At 44.2% G+C, this 22,518-nt stretch overlaps 1 protein-coding gene across 1 annotated transcript in view; it reads left to right on the forward strand.

Moving 5' to 3' along the window:
• CRB1 (crumbs cell polarity complex component 1) overlaps positions 1-22,518 on the forward strand; it is a 121,257-nt gene that overhangs the window by 59,566 nt on the left and 39,173 nt on the right. Inside the window, exon 7 of the mRNA XM_045536513.1 lies at positions 17,344-18,258. Within this exon, the coding sequence (XP_045392469.1) occupies positions 17,344-18,258 (915 nt within the window). The remainder of the gene's footprint in view (positions 1-17,343; positions 18,259-22,518) is intronic.

Consider the following 22,518-nt stretch of genomic DNA (forward strand, 5'->3'; position numbering starts at 1 on the left):
AAGCTAGCACCCCCAGCTGAGCACTTAACTTCAGCCATCGTTACATTTTGTGAAGCCCCCAAAGGTAAAATGCTACAAGAAATGGAAACACCAGGAAGCTTTACACTAAGATGCTTTGCAGATGATCTGAAGCCTCTTTTGCCTTTGAATTCGCACCGTGGGCTCTGATGGGCTGTGATCGGCCCTGCCTGGGGTAGCAGGTGCCGCCTTGCACAGCGCGGCCCAGCAGGACCGACAAGGCCAGGAGCCCATGCAAGTCGTCTGGAGCTGCTCTGCTGGTGGAGCCTCCTTGCCGGTGAGGACTTTTTAGCACAAAACGCCCATCCCCGAAAGCAGCAGGAAAGGGAAGAGTTCCTTGGCTCCTCCCTGTTTCTAGCGAAGGATGTTTCCCTTCAGGGCCCCAATATCTCATCTGACAACCATTCCCACTGGAATTATTAGTCTTGGATCCTGAAAAATCATTAATTAATATCATCTTTGTGAGTGTCACTTGAGCAATATCTCTCTAGGGCCTTCAGCCAGCTTCTATGAAATGAGTCTCTTATTCTAGTTCACTCTCATTCTCCTCCTGTTAATGTTTTAGCCAATTCAGACATTGTGCTTTGCAATATTAGGAGAATTTTTCAGTGATTTTAAGAAATATAATAGAGAAATAAAAGGAGACTCGACTACGATTATATTTGAGTCGCTCAGATTGTCTGCAAAAAAAACCAGACTCATTTACTTCATATTTTACAGGGAGATTTAGATCATAATAAACGTGCTGACATAATAATCAAATAGAGGATTCTAGTTTCAGTTGTACAGAATCAGTAATTATTTTCTTTAGGTTTTCTCTGGGAAAGAGAAACAAAGGTTTTCTCTGTGAAGAATTCAGGCATCACTTTCATCTGTATATGTGTAACTGAAAGTATTTCCTCAACAAACGCAATCATTTCTGTTCTTCGTAGTAAAGTCTCTAGCTGTAATGCACATATTTAATTTGGAGAAACCGAGAACCTGTAGAAACGGATTCCAGACACGGGAGGTTACTCATATGGCCTTCAATCTGTCAGATGACAGCAAAACTCATCGCCATGGTAATAATGAGTATTGTTCCTGTCTTAAATTCATAGGAAAACTTTCCACAGCCACTTAACGAACATAAAAAATTTTAGAAATTTACACACTGATTGGCAGAGTCCGCTGCATACCAACCAGTGAGATAGCCGAACTCCTTAAAAACGTTCCACGCTCTTTATTGTGCGGGAGCCAAATAATTTATGGACGTTGGGGAGTAAACTCTTCCCTGCAGATGTGTTTGACGCTTTCCAAATGGCTTGTCCTCCTTGAGACCACGGGCTGTGGCCTCTCAGACCCATGTGTGCACCCGGCACCGCGTGGACACTGCTTGTCCAGGAGAGCCGGCCGGGGACCGGGGGCCGCGGATCCAGACTTCACGGTGCGAAGGCAAATCATTCTGTGTCCCCCTGTTTCTTCATCTGCAGAATGTGGACAGTAACAGTCACCTAACTCACAGGGTGGTTGTCAACGAAATAAGTGAGTTAATATATTGAAAATGCCTAGAACAGCGGATGGTGCGGAGAAAGCCCAATGTGAATAATTCCAATACTTTGCACCAACCTCGCTCAGACTTGATAACCAATGAAATACGTGATAAATGAACAGATACATGAATTCAGCCCAAAAAACTCTTAATTCTTTTAATAATATATATAGGCATTTTAATTTGCTAATTCGTTCAGCAATTTATTTATTTATCAGAATAAGAAAGGAAATCTCACAAAAGATACCACAAAGATTATTCAAAGATGGTAAGACATTTTTCAAAGAAACATCTATGTTTTAAAGCAGCCCGTTTTAAGTATCCAGTGAATCTGTTTATCAGTTATATCCAACAGAAGCTGCAAAGTAGAAAATATGCCAAAACCAAAACTGTCTTTAAAAAAAATCAGACACATATGTGTATCCAGATGAACAATAACAGAAAATTCTGGTCACATACTCAGCAAATATTTATCGAGAGCAGACTGTACCGGGCATCGCATGCCCAGAATCTGCTCAGCACAGTGATCCTGCCCGGGTGCAGCTGATGTTCTAGAGAGGGAGGGAAGCAGGAAAGGCTCGTGCACAAGGACTCGTTTTCTGGCACCTTCTGCAGCTCCTTCCAGCCTCACCGACCTAGCAGGAAGCCGATCTGCTCCGGGCCAAACATTCTGCAGGAATTAGATTAAGGTTCTTCTATAACAGAAGTACAAAATTGGTGACCGCCCTCAAAAATTTTAGGCTACAATTATTTGTCCTCTGCTTTTGGTGCAGGACCCTAGACCTCTGTTCCGGAATCTCTCAAGGACTTGAATGGGGCCAAGGTTGCCTTCTGCGGGTTCTTGGCCCTTCTGTGCTGCTCTCGCCTCCCTCCTGCACACCGTCCACCCCCCCCCCCCCCCCCGATCTTTCAGTCAACACGTAAGATGTCTGTAACAGCTGTAGCGTTTCCATAGGAACTCAGACTGAGATTATTGATATTTGGGAAAACTAAAAGAAGGATCATACTGACAGTTCATTCCTCGAAATTTTCTGAGCTTCATCTCTGAAGCGTCAGATAACCTTAAACACGGTGCGCCCGGACCCGCCACCCTCTCCATTCTCTGCCGCTTGCAAATGTCTTTCCACGACTGAGTCAGGTGAGCCTGGAGTTGGTCCGGAAGGATGAGCTGAGGAGCTGCTACGTACAGAATGTCTCTACTTTCTCAGTAGAACTGCTGCTTAAGATATTCTTTGTTGAGTTGTCAGGTGTCCCTTTTACGAAGACTCTTTTGAGAAATTTTAGAGTTCAAAGTGGAAAGAAATCTGTTTCGACAATCTGATATTCTGCTTCCTTCTGTTGAACAGTGTGACCCGAACAAACTTTTGTAATATTATTTCTCTTTTTGTCTTCACTGCCATGAAACTCGGAGTTTATTTTTTTTTTCTCTCCTTGATGTCAGTAGGTTTCCGAGCTTTGGTTTTCTGGGAAATTTTCTCTCTTCTTTATGCATCTTTATTAAATTGTTCTTGTATTTTTTATTTCGTTTTACTAAGTACCAGTTTAATTGAAACTATCCCTTTTAGTGTAAGCTACCAAAGGTGCTTTTGGCAAGTCGAGAGAATGTGTCAGCAAGTCAGTAATTCTGAGCAAAGGCTATGGAGCCTTCAAACACGTGGGAAGTTGTAGGAGCTTTGTAACAGTCTCAAATACGCCTCATGCAGAAGTCACTAACTGAGAGCCTCGGGTGTGATTTATTTAGCAGACTCAGTAATTTTAAAACAAAAGTTAGTTACCAACACTTGAAAGAAGATTTAGGATATACAAACCTGGATTTCTGGCTTCTCTTAAATGATAACGGCTTACATTAAATAAGTACTGTCTGTGCCGGACTCTGTTTTAATATTTAACCTTTTCAAAAATCCTCCAAAGTATCATCATTCTCATAATCCAGATTTCACAGATAAGGAAACTGAGGCATAGAGAGAGAGGTTCAGTAGTTTATTTTTCAGGGTCCCACAGGGCCAAATGGCAAAGCTAGGACCTGAACTTGAATGACGGGGTTCCAGACACTCCCAGGTAGGCCATGCTGTCACCGGAAAAGAACAACCCAAAGGCCTAGACCCAGGTCCTCGCCTGGTAACCGTGAGCCCAGTCTCCAATGTGGCACCAAGTAGCTGGGACTGAGACCAGGAGCCTCCTCAGACAGTCGCCTGGCGTCTGTCGGGTTTCGGTTTATGACCCTCGTGCATCATCCTGAGATGGGAGCTGCATCTTAACCGCACTTGCTGCCTCCTGCAGGGTTAGTCTCTGCTGGAAGTTAATCAACACTACGATTCCCACAGGTCTTCACAGCCTCCTGTGCAGTCCTCAACGGTGACAATAAAATGGCCCAATGAGAACCGAGCAGCCCATAAAAGCAGTTTTACCTAAATTATTCCCCAGAGCGTTTCACACTTAATTGTTTAGCGTTTATGGATACTAAGGACGTGAACGACCACATTTGCATATCCGTGGTGCTCCTCTGCCCTGATGCAGAAGTTGCACTGTGGAGAGATTCGTGCCCACCTGTTGTCTGTCACTTATCTCTTCTCTGTCAGAGATGCTCGGATAGACGCAAGGAAAAGTGCACCTAATCTCCTTCATTAAAGGTAGAAAGACTTTTAATAAAATGAGGCTTGCTCTGCACTTCAGAGGATCAGCAGAAACCTTTGAAGGATTTTCTATCTGAGGAGTTTCCAGGGAGGAAAGGATATGATTCAGTCAGCCAGTCAGCTAAGCTCATTAATTCAGGTAACTTGTTTCTAAAAAGGGAATTTTCCTCTGAAATGCCGCCGTTGTGGGCCTCCCCCTCCCCCGACCCCACCCGCATCACAACTTCCGGCCCCCAAACCTGCTGCTGTTAATCAGTTGTACAGTTGCATGTTATCGTCTGTGAAAATTGTGTTACTGATTCTCAAATTGTGATTTTTTTAAAAAGCAGTTGAAAATTGCTTTTCCCAAAACAGCGTCTTCTTTTAAATGTAGAGAGATAGATGAGGCATTTCTCAAAGCTGCTGTTTGGTTTTCTCTTTGATATTCTGTCAAGAAAGTTTGTGTCTGTGATGTGGGACGCTAAATGGTGGAGCGGGAAGCGAGTTGTCAGGTTCCTCTGCCTCCTCCAGGGTCCTCCTCGTGTCACCCCGCTCTTCAGAAAGCCAAGCTCAGCAGGCTATTAATATGCTAGAACATACGTAATTATACTATTATAAATATACCACTGTTATCATTACTATTATCACCATTACAATTTTATGGCAGTCTTTAATTCTCCTGGATTGGAAGAGACTGCTTCGAGGCAGCGGCAGGACCTCGACAACTCCTTTGCACTGAAATTCATAATAATCACTTTAGGTAAAAAAAAAAAAGTAGCTAACATTTAGGAATCTCTTTTTAATGACCCAGAGAAGACAAAGATGAGTTTAGAGCTTTTTTTTAAAGGTGTTCGTAAAATCAGAAATGGGTTTAAAAAAGTCTCAGGACTTGAAATTGTAATTGAGTTACATTCAGTTATCTTGAAACTTCTCTAAGAGAAACTGTCTTTCTCCAGCAAGGCTGTTGATCTTTATGCTTCTAAAGCAATTTGTACAGGAATGCATTCTGACGTTCACATGTCTATTTTAATACCCCCACTAGTCAGAGAGTGTTTTAAGAGCCTGGGTTCTGGAATGTGATCACCTGGCTTCGAAAACCAGCCCGTGCTACGTTGGTGCTGTGTGACCAAGAGCACGTTATTTACTTGTCACGTGCTGTTAAGGGACCTAATAACAAAGGATCAAATGATGTGATAAATGTAAAGCTCCTAGAACACTTCTGGTACCTAGTAAGGGCTTTGTAAATGTTTGGTACTGTTCACTGTCTTTGCATTTCCTTTCATGCTCTTTAGGATTTCAAAACTGTTGTTTTTTTTCCAAACCTTTGAGGCCCCAATTGCCAATCCCCCAGTCAGTGTATTGCAGACTGTAGGGAAAGAGTGTCCCGGAGCAGAGCTGAAGTCTCTGCATCTCTGTGTGCAAAGCAAACAGCACTTACCTGAATTCTTCTCTCATAGAACTTTGATTAAAAAAAAACACAGCATGATCTGAAAGCTGTATTACTTTATTTATCCACATGTTCTATTTCTCAGAATTTAATCACATGGTCAAAACCAGCTGCAAGGGAGAATTACACATACAACAATCTTTATATGGTTTTCACATGCTCCTCGTTAGCTCAGGAAGTTCTGCCACACAATGAAAGAAGGAGAATAAATAGGGAAAATAAGCAGTCTGTTATGTTGAGTGTTACTGAATTCTCTGTTTAAACTGTTTTTGAGGGATATGTTAATATTAAGATCTCTTAAGAAAATCGGAACGTTTTCCTTGTTTTGTTAGTCTAGTAACTTTCTCATCTGTCAGTGTTTTTATAATTATTATAAAAGGTGATTCCATAGTCCTATCTGCAGATTTCTTTGCTGTAGCCATGAGTATCAACCTCTATCAACTTTATAATATGTAAAGCACAAAGTCTGGAACAGTTTACCAAATATAGCTCATCATGAGCTTAATTCTTTTGGGCACTCTTAGAGAGGCACGTTTCTCTTTGGCGTTTGTTTTTGATGATGCTCCCTCCTTCCGGATTTGTGCGTATCTTTCTATGTCTGAATTTAGCAGGGAGCTCCCTGTCCCCCTCCATGGGATTCTTTAAATCTCTCTACATGTTGACTGAAGCCGTGTTTGATTTTGGCATCTGGCACAGTAAAGACGACTTTCCCTCAGATGTGTTATGAAGAATTTAATAATGTTTTTAGGAACCTTCATTGAAGGAAATAAATGATTGTTTTGTTTCATTTCATTCATTTATTATGCAATTTTTATTGGATGTAACAAAATTTTTCTGAAAATGTATTGGCATAAGTAGGAGAGCCTTTTAGTTATTTTAATTTTTTTTTCACTATAAGAAGAATACAAGTTTGGAGGAACATTTGAAAAATACAGTAAGAAAAAAAAAAAAAAAGGAGGTGGGAAGCAATTTCATTGCTACCAAACAAAAATGGTACTTGTTGACATGTTAGTAGACCCTCCTCCAACCTTTTAACTTCTTCCTTTTTTCCAGCAAACAGAGTAGGAGGTATGGCAAGATCTTGGTTCCCTTCATTGCACACGATGCAATGTCCTGTTTGATTTACCCATAAAGTTCCATTGTTGACACTTTAAAACAGAATAAAGTATCATTCGGAATTTTTTTTTTTTTTTTTTGAGGCAGGGTCTCACTCTGTTCCACAGACTGGAGTGCAGTGGCCTAATCATAGCTCACTATATTCTCAAATTCCTGGGTGTATACAACGTTCCTCCCACAGCCTCCCGAGTAGCTGGGACTACAGGCACACACCACCATGGTCAGCTAATTTTTAAAAATTTTTATGTAGAGACAGGGGTCTCACTATGTTGCCCAGGCTAGTCTGAAACTCCTGGCCTTGAGTGATCCTCCTATCTCAGCCTCCCAAGTGCTGGGATCGGAGCCACCATGCCCTGCCTCAGAAATTTTTAAATTAAGCACATGAACCTTTTTAATTAGACATAAGAAAATAGCAAATCAAAATATTCTGAATCCCATGGAAAAGATAATGCAAGGGTCTACTTGATTCCTGGTGATTGATCTCTGCTTAGGTGTAGAGATATGTCCTGTTAAAACTCTCATTTTCTAGCCTGAGGCTTTTAAGAATACACTATAATAGGCCTTAAGAATAAGGTTATATAAACCTTAGTCTCTTATCCATTGCAGATTCATGTATTTTGGGGCAGAATTTTTAAAAATTCTAAGAATTTTTGAAATACTTTCCCAGGAAACTATTTCCCCAGGCAAGAGTTGGAGGCAGAAACGGTTTCCTGGGAAGACAGCACCAAGAGGCACACGCCAGTTGCAATTAGAACAAGCAAGAGAGTTCACCAACAGAGCAAAAACACAATTCCTTTTATGGCATATTAGAAACATCCCAATCTTTCTCAATGGTGGTATTCGTCAAACAGCGAACATTCTGAAATCCCCTTAAGAGGTTGTTGGAGTGAAAACAAATCTGTTTTCAGTGTGGGGGCCTCAGGAAAGAAACCTTACAAAATCATCTGCCTTGTTGGCCCGTCCACCTCCTGTAATAACTATTGATCCCACAGGCCAATCTCAACCCACTTTGACTGAGGGGCAAAGGGTCTAGAGGTAGACAGAGCCTCATAAATTTCTTGTGGTTCCTTCGGATCCCTTCAGAAGAGTTGTTTAATGATACCATTTTGAAGAGTATAAAGAAGCAAACCAAGTTGCTGCTGTGAAGTTGTCACTGTAATGGAAGGTGATTACATCAGAGGAAGTTCAAATGGGGAAAAAATGTTTGTAGTTGCCTTGCAGCTTCCTGATAACAAGGAAAGTGAGCACCATCCATAACTCCGCAGACGGGCAGGCACCTTCGCTTTTGATAGTTGCATCCTGAAACTCTATAATAAATTCCACTCTCGGGTTTTACACATCCAGGTGGCTGACTTCTTGTTTATTGGAGTTGAACTTAACCAGTTCCTCGCAGTGTACGGCCGTAACTAAAAGGCTTTCTAAGAGCTGTTGGTGAGGCTGACTGTGGGTAGAACAAACAAGAATTAAAAAAAAAAAAAATGTCAGGAGGAAGCAATAGACTCTCATGATATATACCAGGGTGACAACTCAAGTTCAAGTCTAGGATAGAGTCAATATCCAAGAGGGTCCAGGCTGGGTGTGATAGGGGGTCTACTTATAGAGTTGGCGGCTGAAACTTGGGGGTCCCAGTGCAAAGGCAAGTTTTATTCTGAGACATTTATGCAAGAAACGGAGGAATTAAGGATGAGGCCAGCAGAGAGGGCTGACCAGGCTGGTGCAGGGTACGGTGTCGTGTGGCCCGCCTGAATCCTGGGGAGAGGAGCTTAGGAATCCTGGTAGCTTCTTGTCACCTGCACCTGGGGTCCTGCCTGTCCTTCCTCTGCTCCTCCTCCATGCCTGTCTCCTGAGTTGCCACTCTGGTGACAAGGCAAGAAAAGCAACACACACATATAACATATATGTTACATATGTTCACATACAATATACACACACATATGATTTCCCACTTGAAAGTGAGAAAAAAATGCTGAAAATATTTCGGTCTAGCTAAGGCCTCAAAGGTTGTATGGCTGGGTGAGAAAACGCTCAGATTAACAGGATGGTAATTGTAGACAGCTGGAATAAGAGTTGTGTGGGATAGAACAGATACTATGAAGATAACTCAGATAATTTGTTTCCATAATTTTTATATTTCAACCCTTTTTACTTGAACAGCCTCTGAGTAGTAAAGAAATAGGTTGCTCAGAAAATAGACAGAATTATGTGCTTAGGCACAACATAAAAATAACTAATACCAATTTAGGAATGGGCAGGATTTTTAAAAGTATATTTAATTTTTTTAGAAAAGAGTTCAAATGGAAACAAATACATTTTTACACTGATATTTGGAAGTATAGCTTTGTTTAGCCGGGTTTTAATAATCATTTCTCCTGGTACCAATACTGGGTATTCACTTTCCGAACTCTGCTGGCAATATTGTTGACTCCCAAGAAGGGACCCAACAAACTAAAAGGGGAAAAGGGAATCAGGATGAATTTCTTTCTTTTATGGAAGTGCTGTTTTCATAAACTCTGGAGCTCTAGAGCATCACTTGAATGACTCAATATGACTACAGAGCATTTTTATGAATAATAAAATAGAACTTAAAAAATACTGTGGATCAATATGAGATGTGCAAAATCTGCCAGATCTTCAGTGGACCAGGGAAGCTGTCCTTGCAAGGAAATTGAGCCCGATTTGGAATGAGAAAATGCAAGTGCAGATTTGGGAATTTCATTTTCTGGAACTGCCACGGCAGCAGCCAAGCAGGGCTCAGGTCACAAATGCAGGTGGATTTTAAACCTGGCACCTGATGAGGTAATGTCCCCAGAGAAGGTACTTACTGTTTCCTGGGGAATATATGTACATATAAACACATATACTACATGGTATCCGAATTTACAGTAGACAATCAGACTGAGTATCTCTTTTAAAACATAAATGTACTTAGAGCTGTAAATCAAACAGTATTTTTTATAGAGTTAAAAATATAGACAAAAAAGTTGATTAAAATCAAAAAGCACATGCAAAAGAGGCACAGGAATGAACACAAGATGAAAAAATAGGGCTGCTTGTTCAATGTTTTATCTTCCTTTCTAGAAGTAGTCATGGAAACTATATAAACTATGGTTTCTTAAAGTCAGGTTTGCTGCTGCTAAATTAATCCTTCAGGACCTCAGTCTCTACCCGGTGCTGGATGGAAAATCCACAAATAAGGATTGGTGGAGCCCAGCTACAATGTAGCAGGAGGGCTGGCTACAGTTGCTCAGTAGCTAATACTTGCAGTTAAATGTAACAGCAAGACTGTGTTTAGTCTTCCTTTGCGGATCTAAGTGATTGTGCCAGGTACTCTCAGCACCACTAATTGCTTGAAAAGTAGTCCTTTTTTCCAAGGATAAAAACCTCATTATTTAAGAGGTGAAATCAAAGGGGAAAAATACTATTATTTTACTAGAAAAGGACTAAGGATTTATAGGATTTGAGTGATCAAACTCATGCCAAAAAAGTATTGCCCCAGTAGTTCAAACTAATACTACAGCTCATGTTTCACCCAGAGCAATTTAAAATGTACATAGTATTCGAGCCATAGCCCATTATAAACTCTACTTCCATCAGCAAGAATTGGATTTTTGTGAAGATTAAGTCACATTCATCTGTTCTTCTATTCTGTTTTTTCCAAATTGCTTGGCTTTATAAAATGCATTTCAGTAAGCATTGAGAAAATAGAATAAAGATACGTGAATACATAGCAATATAAGGTTCTTCTGCATTTTTTTTTTTTGCCAAAAGCTAGAATAACGATCTCAAGACCAATTTTAGAATCTCACTCTGTATAAATAGTGTTTAGGCATACTTAAAATTTCCATAATATTAATACTTATAATGTTTTGGGGGGTGTTATACACAGTTGACCTTGAACAACACGGGTGTGAACTGCATGGTTCCCCTGACACGTGGATTTTCTCTGCCTGACCCCCTCCCCAGACGGCAGGACCGTCCTCTTCCTCTTCCTCTTCTCAGTGTGGAGACAACGAGAATGAAGACCTTTACGATGATCCACTTTCACTGAATGAATAGTAAATATTTTTTCTCTTTCTTAGTATTTTCTTAATAGCATTTTGTTTTCTGTGACTTACTTGATTGTAAGAAGGTTACTGAAAGCTTTGCCCTTGTCCTCGAGGCTGCAGCAGAAGAATGAGAACAAGTGGTTTGAGAAGGAAAGAGAAGTTTATTACTTTGCCAGCAAAAGAAGAGGATGGAGACTCCGGTCTGAAATATGCCGTGGTCCCCAACAATGAGCAGAAACACAGAGCTTTTACAGGGCAGGTTCTTAGCTTCAGGCAGTCGCCGTTGAACTGCAGTTGGTGATTCTGATCCTCCCATCTCTGCTGAGGATGAATGCCAGGTGCACAACATTTGCACCGAATAAAGACTAGATTTGTCTTCCAATACATTAGATTCTTTATGCATGAAAAAAGAAGGAATGCATGTTTGTTTTAATTTTTGGAATTGATGACAGCATTGCAAACATTTTTTCAAGACATACACCCAACACTGTATTATTGTGTAGGACTGTGTGCTGTATTATATAATACAGTGTGCTAGGAAGTAAAGACAGAAAAAGAAGTCTGACAATACAGTTAAGGACAGTAAATCACAAATACTCAACAGTAAATAGCCACACAGTGCGCTGCATGGTGGGTTCCGTATGGAGAAGCTTCAGATGCTCGAGAACTAACAGGAGTGAGAGTTACCCAGGGAAGGCATTTCAGTGTGGGCTTGCAGCAGCTGAGCTGAGCCTGAAAGGGAGTTGGGATTTTGAATAAGTGGGGAGAGAGAGAGAGAGAGAGAGAGAGAGAGAGAAAATGTGTTTTAATTTTTATTCTACTAAAAATACGTTTTAATACAACCATTTATGTAGTGGGCCAGAAAGGAATGCTGGAAGGTAAATAAAAGCCAGATTTTAGGGGCCTTGAATGTCAGGTCTCACCAGGTCAAGAATAGCCTTGGCCTTTGACATTTCTGTAGCTGTACAGAACAAAAATATTAATAAATTTGTGAGACGTGTCAAACAGCACCACTAAAGAACATAAAGTCAATTCTTACCGTGGCAGAGGGAAAGCAAACATTACGTAGAACAGTGACACGTCCAACCCGATACAAAGCAGGTTTTTTGTAACTCTGTAACTTGAGTGTTTAATCATTCACTTTTGACAAGAAGAAGGAAAAAAGGACTAAGCAAGAGCAGAGCCATTTCTGATGATTTACTGATCAAAGCCAATTAGGATAGTTGGGGTTGAGTTTCTCTGAAATTACTTTTCAAAGAAGTCAACAAGAGCGAGCATGTGCAACACTGTACTTATTAGTCTGTAAAATAGCTAAAAATCACTTACCTGTATCCACTGAGCTTCAAAGTGCGACTTTTGAAGTGCAAAATTGAGTGAAATGTGGAACTGAAATGCAAAGCTTTTTGCAGCTATTTTGTCTTTCATTTGAAGATCTCAGAATACTTTTCTCACAAGGGACTGAATCAAATCTTCCTCTGGGTCAGTATTTTTTACCTGAGCTACCAAATGTTTCTGAACAAATGTCAGGTCTAGAGAGTGTGTCCATGTGTCTCTTGTATCATAACTTTAAAACAGTGTAATAATAAAGTGTAGCAAAGGAATGGATCCTGAAGAAACAATCTCATGTTTATGCCGTACATATTCACAATCGTAATACACAAAGGAAAACAAATTACCAATAAATTACCACGTTTTGCTGAAATCATTAAGGTTGGAGGTGGCCCAGGTAAAAGAGCTTTTTACGTAATACATTTTTATAATTCTTCCCCTCCCCCTCCCCTCCTCCCCTCCTCCCACCCCTGTGGATTAACTTCCTCCTTCAGTCTGACCTCAGTTACACACAGGTGTTTCAGGTCACGCTGCTCAGTGAGGAGGTGCTGAGGACGGCCTTGTGGTGCAATTGCTCCCCCTCAGGTAACATTTGTATCTTGTCTGATGCTTCTAAGACACAAGGTCTCAAACTAAAGCAACTGCTCTCATGGTAAGAATTTTAGGTGCTACAATAGTTCGGGAGGCTTAGTGACCTAGATGAAACCTTCACAGATCCTTAGGTCCCCCTTTCAAAAAATGTTTAAGAAAAAATGTCAAGTACCAGCTACTCTAATACATCTCAAGCACCTCACATATCCAAATTATTCTGTTGTACAAAATCAAATGCTATTGGATTTAAAACTGGAGCATAGTTATTTTTTCGCACAGGGTAGAGTTTAAGTCTGAGCACACCACACGAGTAACTCTTTCCACCATCTCAATAAACAAAAGCCCCGGCTCTTTTTTTCTTTTTCTCTCCTTTCCATTCCCTGCATAGATATCTAATAGATTTGAAGTTGCCATATGGTTCATAACATTTCAAAAGCAAAACAAAAACAACAACAAAAAAAATGAAAACCAAAACAAAAAACAGCATTTCCATTGTGAAGAAAAATCAAATCAAATCCTAGTTCTCTATGATAGAAGCTGCCAGAAGGCCGGTCTGTATTTAGATTCCATGATCGCGGTGCCAGCGTGCAGTGCCGAGGTGACGTGAACACGCCTCAGGGTGACTTAGGAGGAGCCACCTGAGCTAAGCCGGAAGGAGCTAAGAATACAACCAGGCTGCCTGGTCAGACAGACGGGTCTTACCCTGAGCCCTGCTGACCCGGCCTGGGGAGAAATGAGTCCAAACTAGGTCCCCACTCTCTACCCGAAAGGAAGACGTGACAGTCGAGAACAAGCCACAGCTTCGGAAATGGTACGACATCGTCACTCACTCTGTCAGCCTACTAGGCGTGTGGATGGATGTCCCTTTTTGTACAGAAAAATGTTTGGAGCCAGGACACCTGGTTTTCACATATTGATGGCCATGCTCATAGGTAACTCACTCTTTCCTTATTACTTAAATAAGCTAATTTGTACCGTCATTAGAGTGTTTAAGATGTGTACTTAGCAACTAATGCTTAATGCTATAACAGATATTACCGTCAAATGAAAATTAGAACTTTTGAGTAGGGAAAAGTGGATATACTTATGCACTGAACGCTTTGTCTTACATAATCTCTTCTTGGACTCCTATTTATTAAAATAGAAAAAAATTAGGTTAGTTAAAACAGCTCAATCTAGAACTTATAAATCTTTGTAGAAATAACTTTCTACTAGCTATTTCATTAACTATGACTTTCAAGAAAGTGAGAATTATGGAAAAATCATCTTCGTATCAATTATATTAAACCTAAACCCTATATCTTTTTTATTCATTAATTTAATTTATTCTGATGAAAATAAGAGATATACTAGATAGTAGAAAGTTTTCCTGTCATGATTATTTTTAAAATGCAGTCTTATTATAGAATCAAATGCATTAAAAGAATCGACCTCACATACAATAACAATAAGCTGCAAGTAATCCACCCCATACTATAAATATTTGGACATAAACAACCAATTCATAGTTAATGAAAATACCCAGTTAAGAAGACTGAATGGCCCAGATAATCCCGTAACTATTGTCTAATCTTTTTATCTTGATTGACAGCAGATTTGCCCAGCTAGTCAAATAACCAATAAAAGAAATTTTGATCTTTTTCCCACTTTTAGTTTTCTGGGTTCATCAAATAAATATGTCTGACCTTATTTTACATTTAGATGTCAATAGAATTGATTTTAAATGAGGTAAAGGCACAAATCACTATTTGTCATTCTCCTTTTCATACCTACTTCTGTTTATTGTTCTTCAGACTATTAACCCTAGTGCAGGATTTCTCTCCTCTCTATTTTTCTTTTTTTTTAATGATGATAAAAATTTAAAACTAGCTTCTTTGTTTATATTTACAGGAAATACATAATCAAATTATTGGTAGCTATTATGTGAAAGATCAAATTCAGAAACATTAGCAATTATAAGAAAAAACACAGTAAGCAACAGTCAAGAAAGCACTACCTTCCACACTTACGTGCTGACCAAGGATAAATGAAAGAGTCCTATACATTTTAAAGAAACAAACATCCAATTTTAGACCGTAGTAGCCTTAGTAGCTGCCTGGCTGGTCTTCCTTCCTGTCTCTAGTTTCTTCTCACTTTGTTCTGTGTTACGTTTCCCTGTGAAATGGATCCTTACGAGAAACCATCTTTGTCTTCTATTCAACAATTACCTGTTATTAGCCACTGCCAGAAAATCAATAAATACGTAAAAATAAAATGAAACAATAAAAATCCTAAGTTCCCAGACCTTCTCCAGTCTGGCTACATCTAACCTTTCTGAGCTGATTTTTCTACATTAATCCTCCGTGCCAATCAGACTGCCAAACTGATTGTCACCTCTGAATGTCTTACGCTTGTCCGTTGAGGAGTGTTTTGTTTATTCACTTATTTTCACATACAGTGATGCCTTTGTTAATCTGATCAGCACTTGCAATTTTATATTAAGTCCTATCTCCATAAACCTTCCCAGCCCAGCCTTAAGAAATCCTTTCTCCAGAGGTTCTGCAGCAGCGATTGTCTATATAGTTAACTTGGATCCCTTACATACTGCTCGATAGTGTCCCTTCCGTGGTATCTTGACTTACCCTGTCAGTTACTTTTTCTCAAATTTGTCTTACTCTCCTATTAAACTCATTGAGGACAGGGACTAGTTAATTTTCCTTGTTATCCACAACACTTTGTACATGGCAGCTACACGGTCAGTATTTGCTTGTTTGACTTCGTTTATAACATCAAGTTTTCACATCTAAAGATTTAGCATCCTTTATCATTCAAAGCCTTTTCCCTAAAACTTCTCTAAATATGCGCTAATGTCTGTGTCTAGATTCTCACGTATTATCCACATCCACGGGGACCCTGCTGTGGACAACGTGTTTTCATAAACCTGCGTTTGTGATTCTGTTACAGGATCACCGTCCTGAGGCCAGATCTGTGTCTCCTGCCCCGTGTCCTCTGCAGCTTTGAGTGGGACACGGAGCGGGTGTTCTGCAGCGTTGAGAGAACGGTAAACTGAGGTTTCAGCCAAGGGGTCCCGGTGTGATTGCTGTCGGTTGCCAAAGGGAACTGTGAGAGAGGCCAAAATGCAGAGTGTGAAGATACACAGGCCTCGGGCTTCTCCAAGGCTTGTCTGTGTTTCAAGGCTACGTGAACATTCCCGAGAGGCGACTGGAAGGGACTTCGCCGGAGCCACTCGCGGCTGTGCCACCCGTGGAATTGGGGGCTGGAAGCTGCGTCCCGTCCACGCAGAGCGAGGCCCTGCAGTGCCACCCACCCTTGGGGGTGGGGGACGAATGTAACTTAGACTGGACTCTCCACCCGCCGGGGGACTCAGGAGAAAGGGACACTGTTAACCTGAGGCCGCAGGACAGAGAGGAGAACTCCTGCTGCAGGGGGAACGCGCTCCCTCCCCCTGCAGCTCAAGGTGCAGAGGTCGGGTGGGAACCCGTGACGGGAGTATCAGTCACGGTCCGTACAGAAGGGGTCCTTTGCCGCAGGCCTCTGTCAGAGACGAGGGGACCCCAACACGGTGGGTTGGTGAAGAAGGGGGAGTCGCGGCCAGCAAACCGGCAGCCCACGGCCGGGGAGGGGTGCGAGAGCCGCGGGCAACGCGGGGCAGCACCTGCCCCCTGGGTCTCCGGAGTGAGCTCGGAGGGAGGAACAGGGCAGAGCTGGCGCGAGGACAGATATGTCCCCAGAGCAAGTGTCGGCTTTGCACACCTGCCAGGTCCAGAGAGCACGGAGGGTGCCACGTCAGCACCGGGACACGGAGAGCTTCCGTCCCCTTCTCTTCCTCACAGGCTTCCATCTTCCAGGGCCCAGAACCCTCCGGGAGGACCTGGGCTGGGGACGGTGGAGGAATGGGGACAGCAGGAAGAAGCCTGACGTCAGCCCGGCAGGCAGAGAAAGACGCTTTCATCCTAAGCTGCACTGAGACTTTTGCTCATGCCGTGTGCCTGGCCGTGCTGATTGCTGTGGGTTTTTTAAAAGTGGCCGTGACACTCTCATGCAGGAGTGAGCAGAGAAGTCGTGGGCTCTGCTGGCGACTTTACACAGAGGCAAGGAAAACCTTTCCTCGGGAAGCATGTTTAGAAATCCTCCTCGGTGGCGGTTTCCAGACTGTGTATCTGGCAAACTTTGGTTTTAGGAGTTATGGGCAGGTGCAAAGAAGACAGAAGGTGAAATTTCTGTTTCCAAACAGGATGGAGTGAAATCTGCCCCCCGGGACAGGAAAACAGTGTCACAGAAACGAGTCCCCAGATAAATAACTTGTATCTGGCCTCACCAACAGTGGTCGTTTTCCCGTTTTCATTTTTACGGTTTTCAGTGTCGTGTGTATGTTTGACAACAGTAGTTGGAGTAAAAGAGTGAATCTGGCAAATTATCTTTTTCTGGAGGCAGAATTCAAAGTCTTCCATGACCACGGTTCTGTCTCCACGACCTCTGTGGGATGACGTGACTGATCTCGGTTTCCTCGATAACTGTTTACGGTTCCCTCCGTCACAGCCGTGGCCTGGGCTGGCTCCGCGCTTCTGCCAGATTATACGTGGAAGTGACATGCAACCCCTATTTCTGATTTGAATATACACAATTGTAACCTTTTTTTTTATTATTATTTAACAGGAATCCACTGTGAAGAAGACATCAACGAATGCTCTTCAAGCCCTTGCCAGAATGGTGGCACTTGTGAGAACCTGCCTGGGAATTACACCTGCCACTGCCCCTTTGATGGCCTTTCTAGAACATTCTATGGAGGCAGGGACTGTTCTGACATCCTCCTGGGCTGTGCCCACCACCCCTGTCTGCACGACGGCACGTGCGTCCCTCACTTGCACGACGGCCAGCACGGCTTCCGCTGCCTGTGTCCCCCTGGCTTCGCCGGGCCCTCGTGCGAGGCCGTCACTACACTTGCATTTGGGGGCAGCGGCTTCCTGCGGGTGACGACCAGCTCGGTGACAACCCCGGGCCCGGCGTGTAGCGTGGCCCTCCGGTTCCAGACCGTCCAGCCGACGGCGCTGCTGCTCGTCCGGGGCCGCGGGGACGCGGCGGTGCGGTTGGAGCTGCTGAGAGGCCACGTCCACCTGTCGGTTGGGGCCGGGGACCGGCCGGACGTGCTTCTGTCCCTGCCCCACAGCACCAGCGACGGACAGTGGCATTCCGTGGAGGTCACGGTGGCAGAGGCCGTGACCCTGCGCTTGGCGGACGACTCCTGCGCGGCGCGGTGCGAGGCTGCGGCGCCGTCCCCGTCCCCCGGCGGCCGCTCGGCGTGCGCGGCGCGGGGCGCCCTGCTGGGGGGGCTGCCGGGGGCGACAGGCGACGCCCGTGTCGTGCCGTTCGTGGGCTGCCTCCGGGACGTCAGGCTGGACGGGAGCCACGTCACCCTGGAGAACGGCTCGTCCCGCGACGTCAGGGCCGGCTGCGCCAGGCGGGACTGGTGCCGAGGCCGCCCGTGCGGGGGCCGGGGGCGCTGCGTGAACCTGTGGCTGGGCCGGCGGTGCGACTGTCCCCGGCCCTACGCGGGCCCCGGCTGCCTGCGAGGTGCGGGGGGGACGCGGGGGTGCGAGGTGCGGGGGGTGCGGGGCGAGGGGCGGGGGGTGGCGTGCGGTGCGGGGTGCGGGGCGCGGGGGTGGGTGCGGGGTGCGGGGGTGCGAGGTGCGGGGGGTGCGGGGCGAGGGCGGGGGGGTGGCGCGGGGTGCAGGGGGTGCGGGGTGCGGGGGTGGCGTGGGGTGTGGGGCGCGGGGCAGGGGGGGGCCGGGTGCAGGGTGCGGTGCGGTGGGGGGGGCGCGGGGTGCGGGGCGCGGGGGTGTGTGCGGGGTGCGGGGCGGGGTGCGAGGGGTGCGGGGTGCGGGGCGCTGTCCTCAGAGCAGAGACAAACAGCGGCCGCCTCCGCCCGGTCTGCAGCATCCTGACCGCGGGACTCCTGCCGCCCCCCCAGGTGAGAGAGGAAGAGGAGGGCGGCGATGTGCCTTGGTTAATTCTGAGTGGGTTCGTGTGACACCGGAGTGTCACTGCTGCAGAGAAGTGACCTAATAAGCAGACAGCTTCTTTCCAAATGGGTTTCCATCCTGACGTTTGCAAAACGCTGTTACACTTTTACCGTTTTGTCGCACATCAGAAATGTATCATGAATCTTATTTGAAAGAGCATCTTTTGAAAAAAAAGACTTTTAGATACCAGACTCGTGAGTGCCACACACTAGCCCGTGTGCGTGGCCGACTCTCAGGAGACAGTCGCTCCCCCGCTCCGCTTCCTGTGGGTTCACACGTGCCCCAGAGTCACGCTTAAGTTTAGCACTTTTATGAAAACACCCATTTTATTCAAAGGTATCTTCCCTAGGGTTTCTTTGGAGAAAATAGATGCTCTACTTAGGTATTTTGGGGGAAAAAAAAAAAGAAGGAAATGTGGAAGCAACAGCAGTGAAACTTGGTAGATGCTGTAAACGAATTGATCTAATTTCTCTAGCAAATCACAGCTTGAAAAATATTTCAAAGTCCTTATCTTCCAACATTGTTCCGAGGATTGCTGTTGATAGTGATCAATACGTAGCTGTTTCTTTTTATTATTATTATCATACATTAAAAAAGTCTGAGAGGTAATTGTAACAGACGGCTTTGAAGTTCGGCTGTAATTTACCCCAAAATTTGAGAGTAACTTGAAGGAGGACCACATCTGGTAAATACTCTTCTCTGCTTTGGATGAAGTAAAATTAAAACCAGTCTTAGCCTGTCCCCCGCCCCGTGTCCACATGGCTAAGAATTATTAGAAACTGGTCGGGGGGCTCCTCCCGACCACGGCGTTCATTACAAATCACGGCGCTGTTTGACAATGAGGCTTGGCATCTGCTAGCTCTACGTAATATTTTAACTCGAATGGCAGCTTGCGTTGTGATTTTTTAAGGGGAGAAAGGAGGAAATCATGCTTCGGCAATGTTCATTTTTTGAAGAAAAATTTAATTGACCCAAGCCAATATTTTTACTACATACACAAAATAGCAAACAGATGCTGACTCATTCTGACCGGCTCCCAGACGCGGTGACCCGTGAGGCCAGCGCTGGCCTCGGTGGTGCCGAAGTAGGATCAGGCGGTGCCCGTACAGGGGTTCTGGTGTCTTTAGTTTATTTTCTCCCACTTGGAAAACCGTGAACTTTTTAAACCAAGCTCCCGAATTGGGGACCCTTCCCTCTGCTTCCCCTGCATCCTTCCCCCCACGCTGTTCCAAACTGTTGAACCCTCGTGAAAATGTTTGGCTTCAAAACATTACAGAGAGGGAGTTCTGCGACATTTTTTTCTTTCTGAAAATTCTTGGTATAAATTTAAGGGAAACTACATTTTTCATATCACCTCTTTATCATTACATTAAAATATTCTGTATTTTCTGTTATCTACGAGGAATGTTTCTGGAGAATGTATTCGTGTTTACAAGTGACGCTGAAAAGCAGTCACGGGAACGTGGCATGTTTCTGCCATCGCACACGCGTGTTCCGGACGAGGAGATGCACTAACACGCACCAGGCAAACTCCCCCCGGTTCATGGTTTTGGCTCCGTGTTTCCCACCCACGGGGCTCGTCGCAACGAACCATCCGGCCGGACGCAGGATCGAGCTGGCTGACTGAACACACAAGACGTAGGGATTCCAGCTTCCTAAAGCTGATCTTTTAAAAAATCATCTAGTTTCTCAAGGAAAAAAGTCATGAGAAGGGTTTCCCTGAGCTCTGTTCCCAGAAGGGCGTGTTAAGGTTATGTCGGCTTGTTTTGTGTTGACCGTGGGTCAGGACGTAGAGCTTTCAATACGCAGGAATATTTGATTTATAGAAGCGACTTGGGTATGTTTCGTCTTCAGCCGTACACGCAGACTCTGGGAATCTGACGTCTCAGAATCTCAGTCTCTTAGGGACAGAAGGGCTTCCGTCCACGACCGAATTCCTTACGCTCTGTGCCTGCCGAGTGTGGTGGCCCAAGCCTCTGCTTGCACACCCTCAGGATCGGACAGCTCACTCCTCCATCTCCCCGAAGGCCTCGCCTTACATTTGAGTAGAATAGGGTTGGCCCATAGCTTTCCTTCATTGGCTGCATTGTATTAACAAGTCTTGATGCGTGTGAAGAAGTCTTCACATCTTTTCCTCTTGAGAATACTTAAATATTTGAAGAAAAGTAACTTGAGCCATCTCTTCTGTCATGCTAGACATCTCTGTTTCTTCTAACCTTTGCCGTATGACATAGTTTCAGACGCTTCGTCCCCTGCTTGCTGTGGAATATTCTACATTGTGGTACCTGGGTGTGCTTGAGGGCACAGAGGGACACAGGACGATGATCTTCCTCGTTCTGTATCTCGTGCTTTTCCTCTGCAGCGAGGCTGATACTACATTGAGGTTTTGGCAGCTACGTGTCCTGATTGCCTCGTTGCGAGTCATTGTCACTCTTGATGCCACTGAGTCCTGTCCCTCCCTAAACCTGTGAGGCTGTTTTAGGTCTAAGTATTTAAAACATCTGACTGCTTCTTAGCATTTCCACATTAATACTGACCCAAGCCATCGTCATTCCTATCCTGGGTTGCTACAGTAATGTCTCTACTTGCTTTGAGTTTTTGCTCAAATGTCACCTTGTCAGAGAGTTCCTCCCTGATTGTTCTATTTAAAATGACAGCTTCACCCCTGCCCCAGATCTCTGTGTTTATTCCCTTCCTCTGTCTGACTTGCTTTGTCACCATCTGACGCACTGAATAGTTGGCTTCCCTAACTGTGCCCGGTGTGTCTCCTCCAACTGGAACGTAAGCTGTATGAGGACAGGAATTTTTGTTCCTACTATATTACCAGTATGTTTAAATGTCAGAGGTTTCGTTTTTCTAGAGCTCAAGAGTTTTCTCCAGGTGATGCATGTCCGCGTGTCGCCACGCACGTGCATTGCTGACCCCCGACCTCAGGAAGTGCTGGGTGAGCTGAGCGCTCAGCGCTGCCCCCCACTGCCTGCCCCCCGCTGCCTGCCCCCCGCTGCCTGCTCCCTGCCCCCAACCAGGGCCACGGACGGGGAGTCCTCCTCCTCCTCTCTTCACTTGCTTTGCCTTGTATGTGCGGCGTCATCCCAAAAAAGGATTGTTTTTTTAATTCCAATAGATTTAGGGGGGACAAGTTGTTTTTTGTTATATGGCTGAGTAGTGTTCTGTGGTGTGTGTGTGTGTCTGTGTGTCTGTATATATTTATATGTCACAGTTTCCTTATCTACTCATCAGTGAGTGGGCACTTAGGCTAACTCCGTGTCTTTGCAATTGTGAATTGTGCTACGACAAACATACAAGCAATTCCATTACTGGGCATCTACCCAGAGGAAAAGAAGTCATTATACCAAAAGGGGATATGATAATCTAATTCTTGATTTCTGTTCTTTGCAAAGAATAATTAAGTGTAATGACATGCTTGTTTCAGCATGCCTTCAAATTGCAAAGATGATGACTGCCTGAACGGTCTGCTTACAGATGCTACGCGAAGTGCTTTTGCTCCAGAGTTTCTTCCGCCCAGTTAGAGCACTGACATTCCACCGTTAAGCCCCAGCACTTTAGGGCAGCGAAGGGGAGGTGCTTTAGTTCATAAGTGCAGAGATCTTCTTTGTCTCTCTTTTGATCACTCATCTATAAACTGTAAACCAAAATGTAGTTATTTGAGGGATAGAGTAAACCCAGAAGTTCAGAAAATGAGGCCAAATCATTATTCTATAGAATAAGCCTGTCGTGAACTTTAAAAAGTATGTCTGAGAGCGTGTGCAAAATTTTCACAAGTGTATACAAAATATTCATCTTCTGTCCC

Source organism: Lemur catta, chromosome 23 (genome assembly GCF_020740605.2).
Source record: "Lemur catta isolate mLemCat1 chromosome 23, mLemCat1.pri, whole genome shotgun sequence".
Taxonomy (NCBI): domain Eukaryota; kingdom Metazoa; phylum Chordata; class Mammalia; order Primates; family Lemuridae; genus Lemur; species Lemur catta.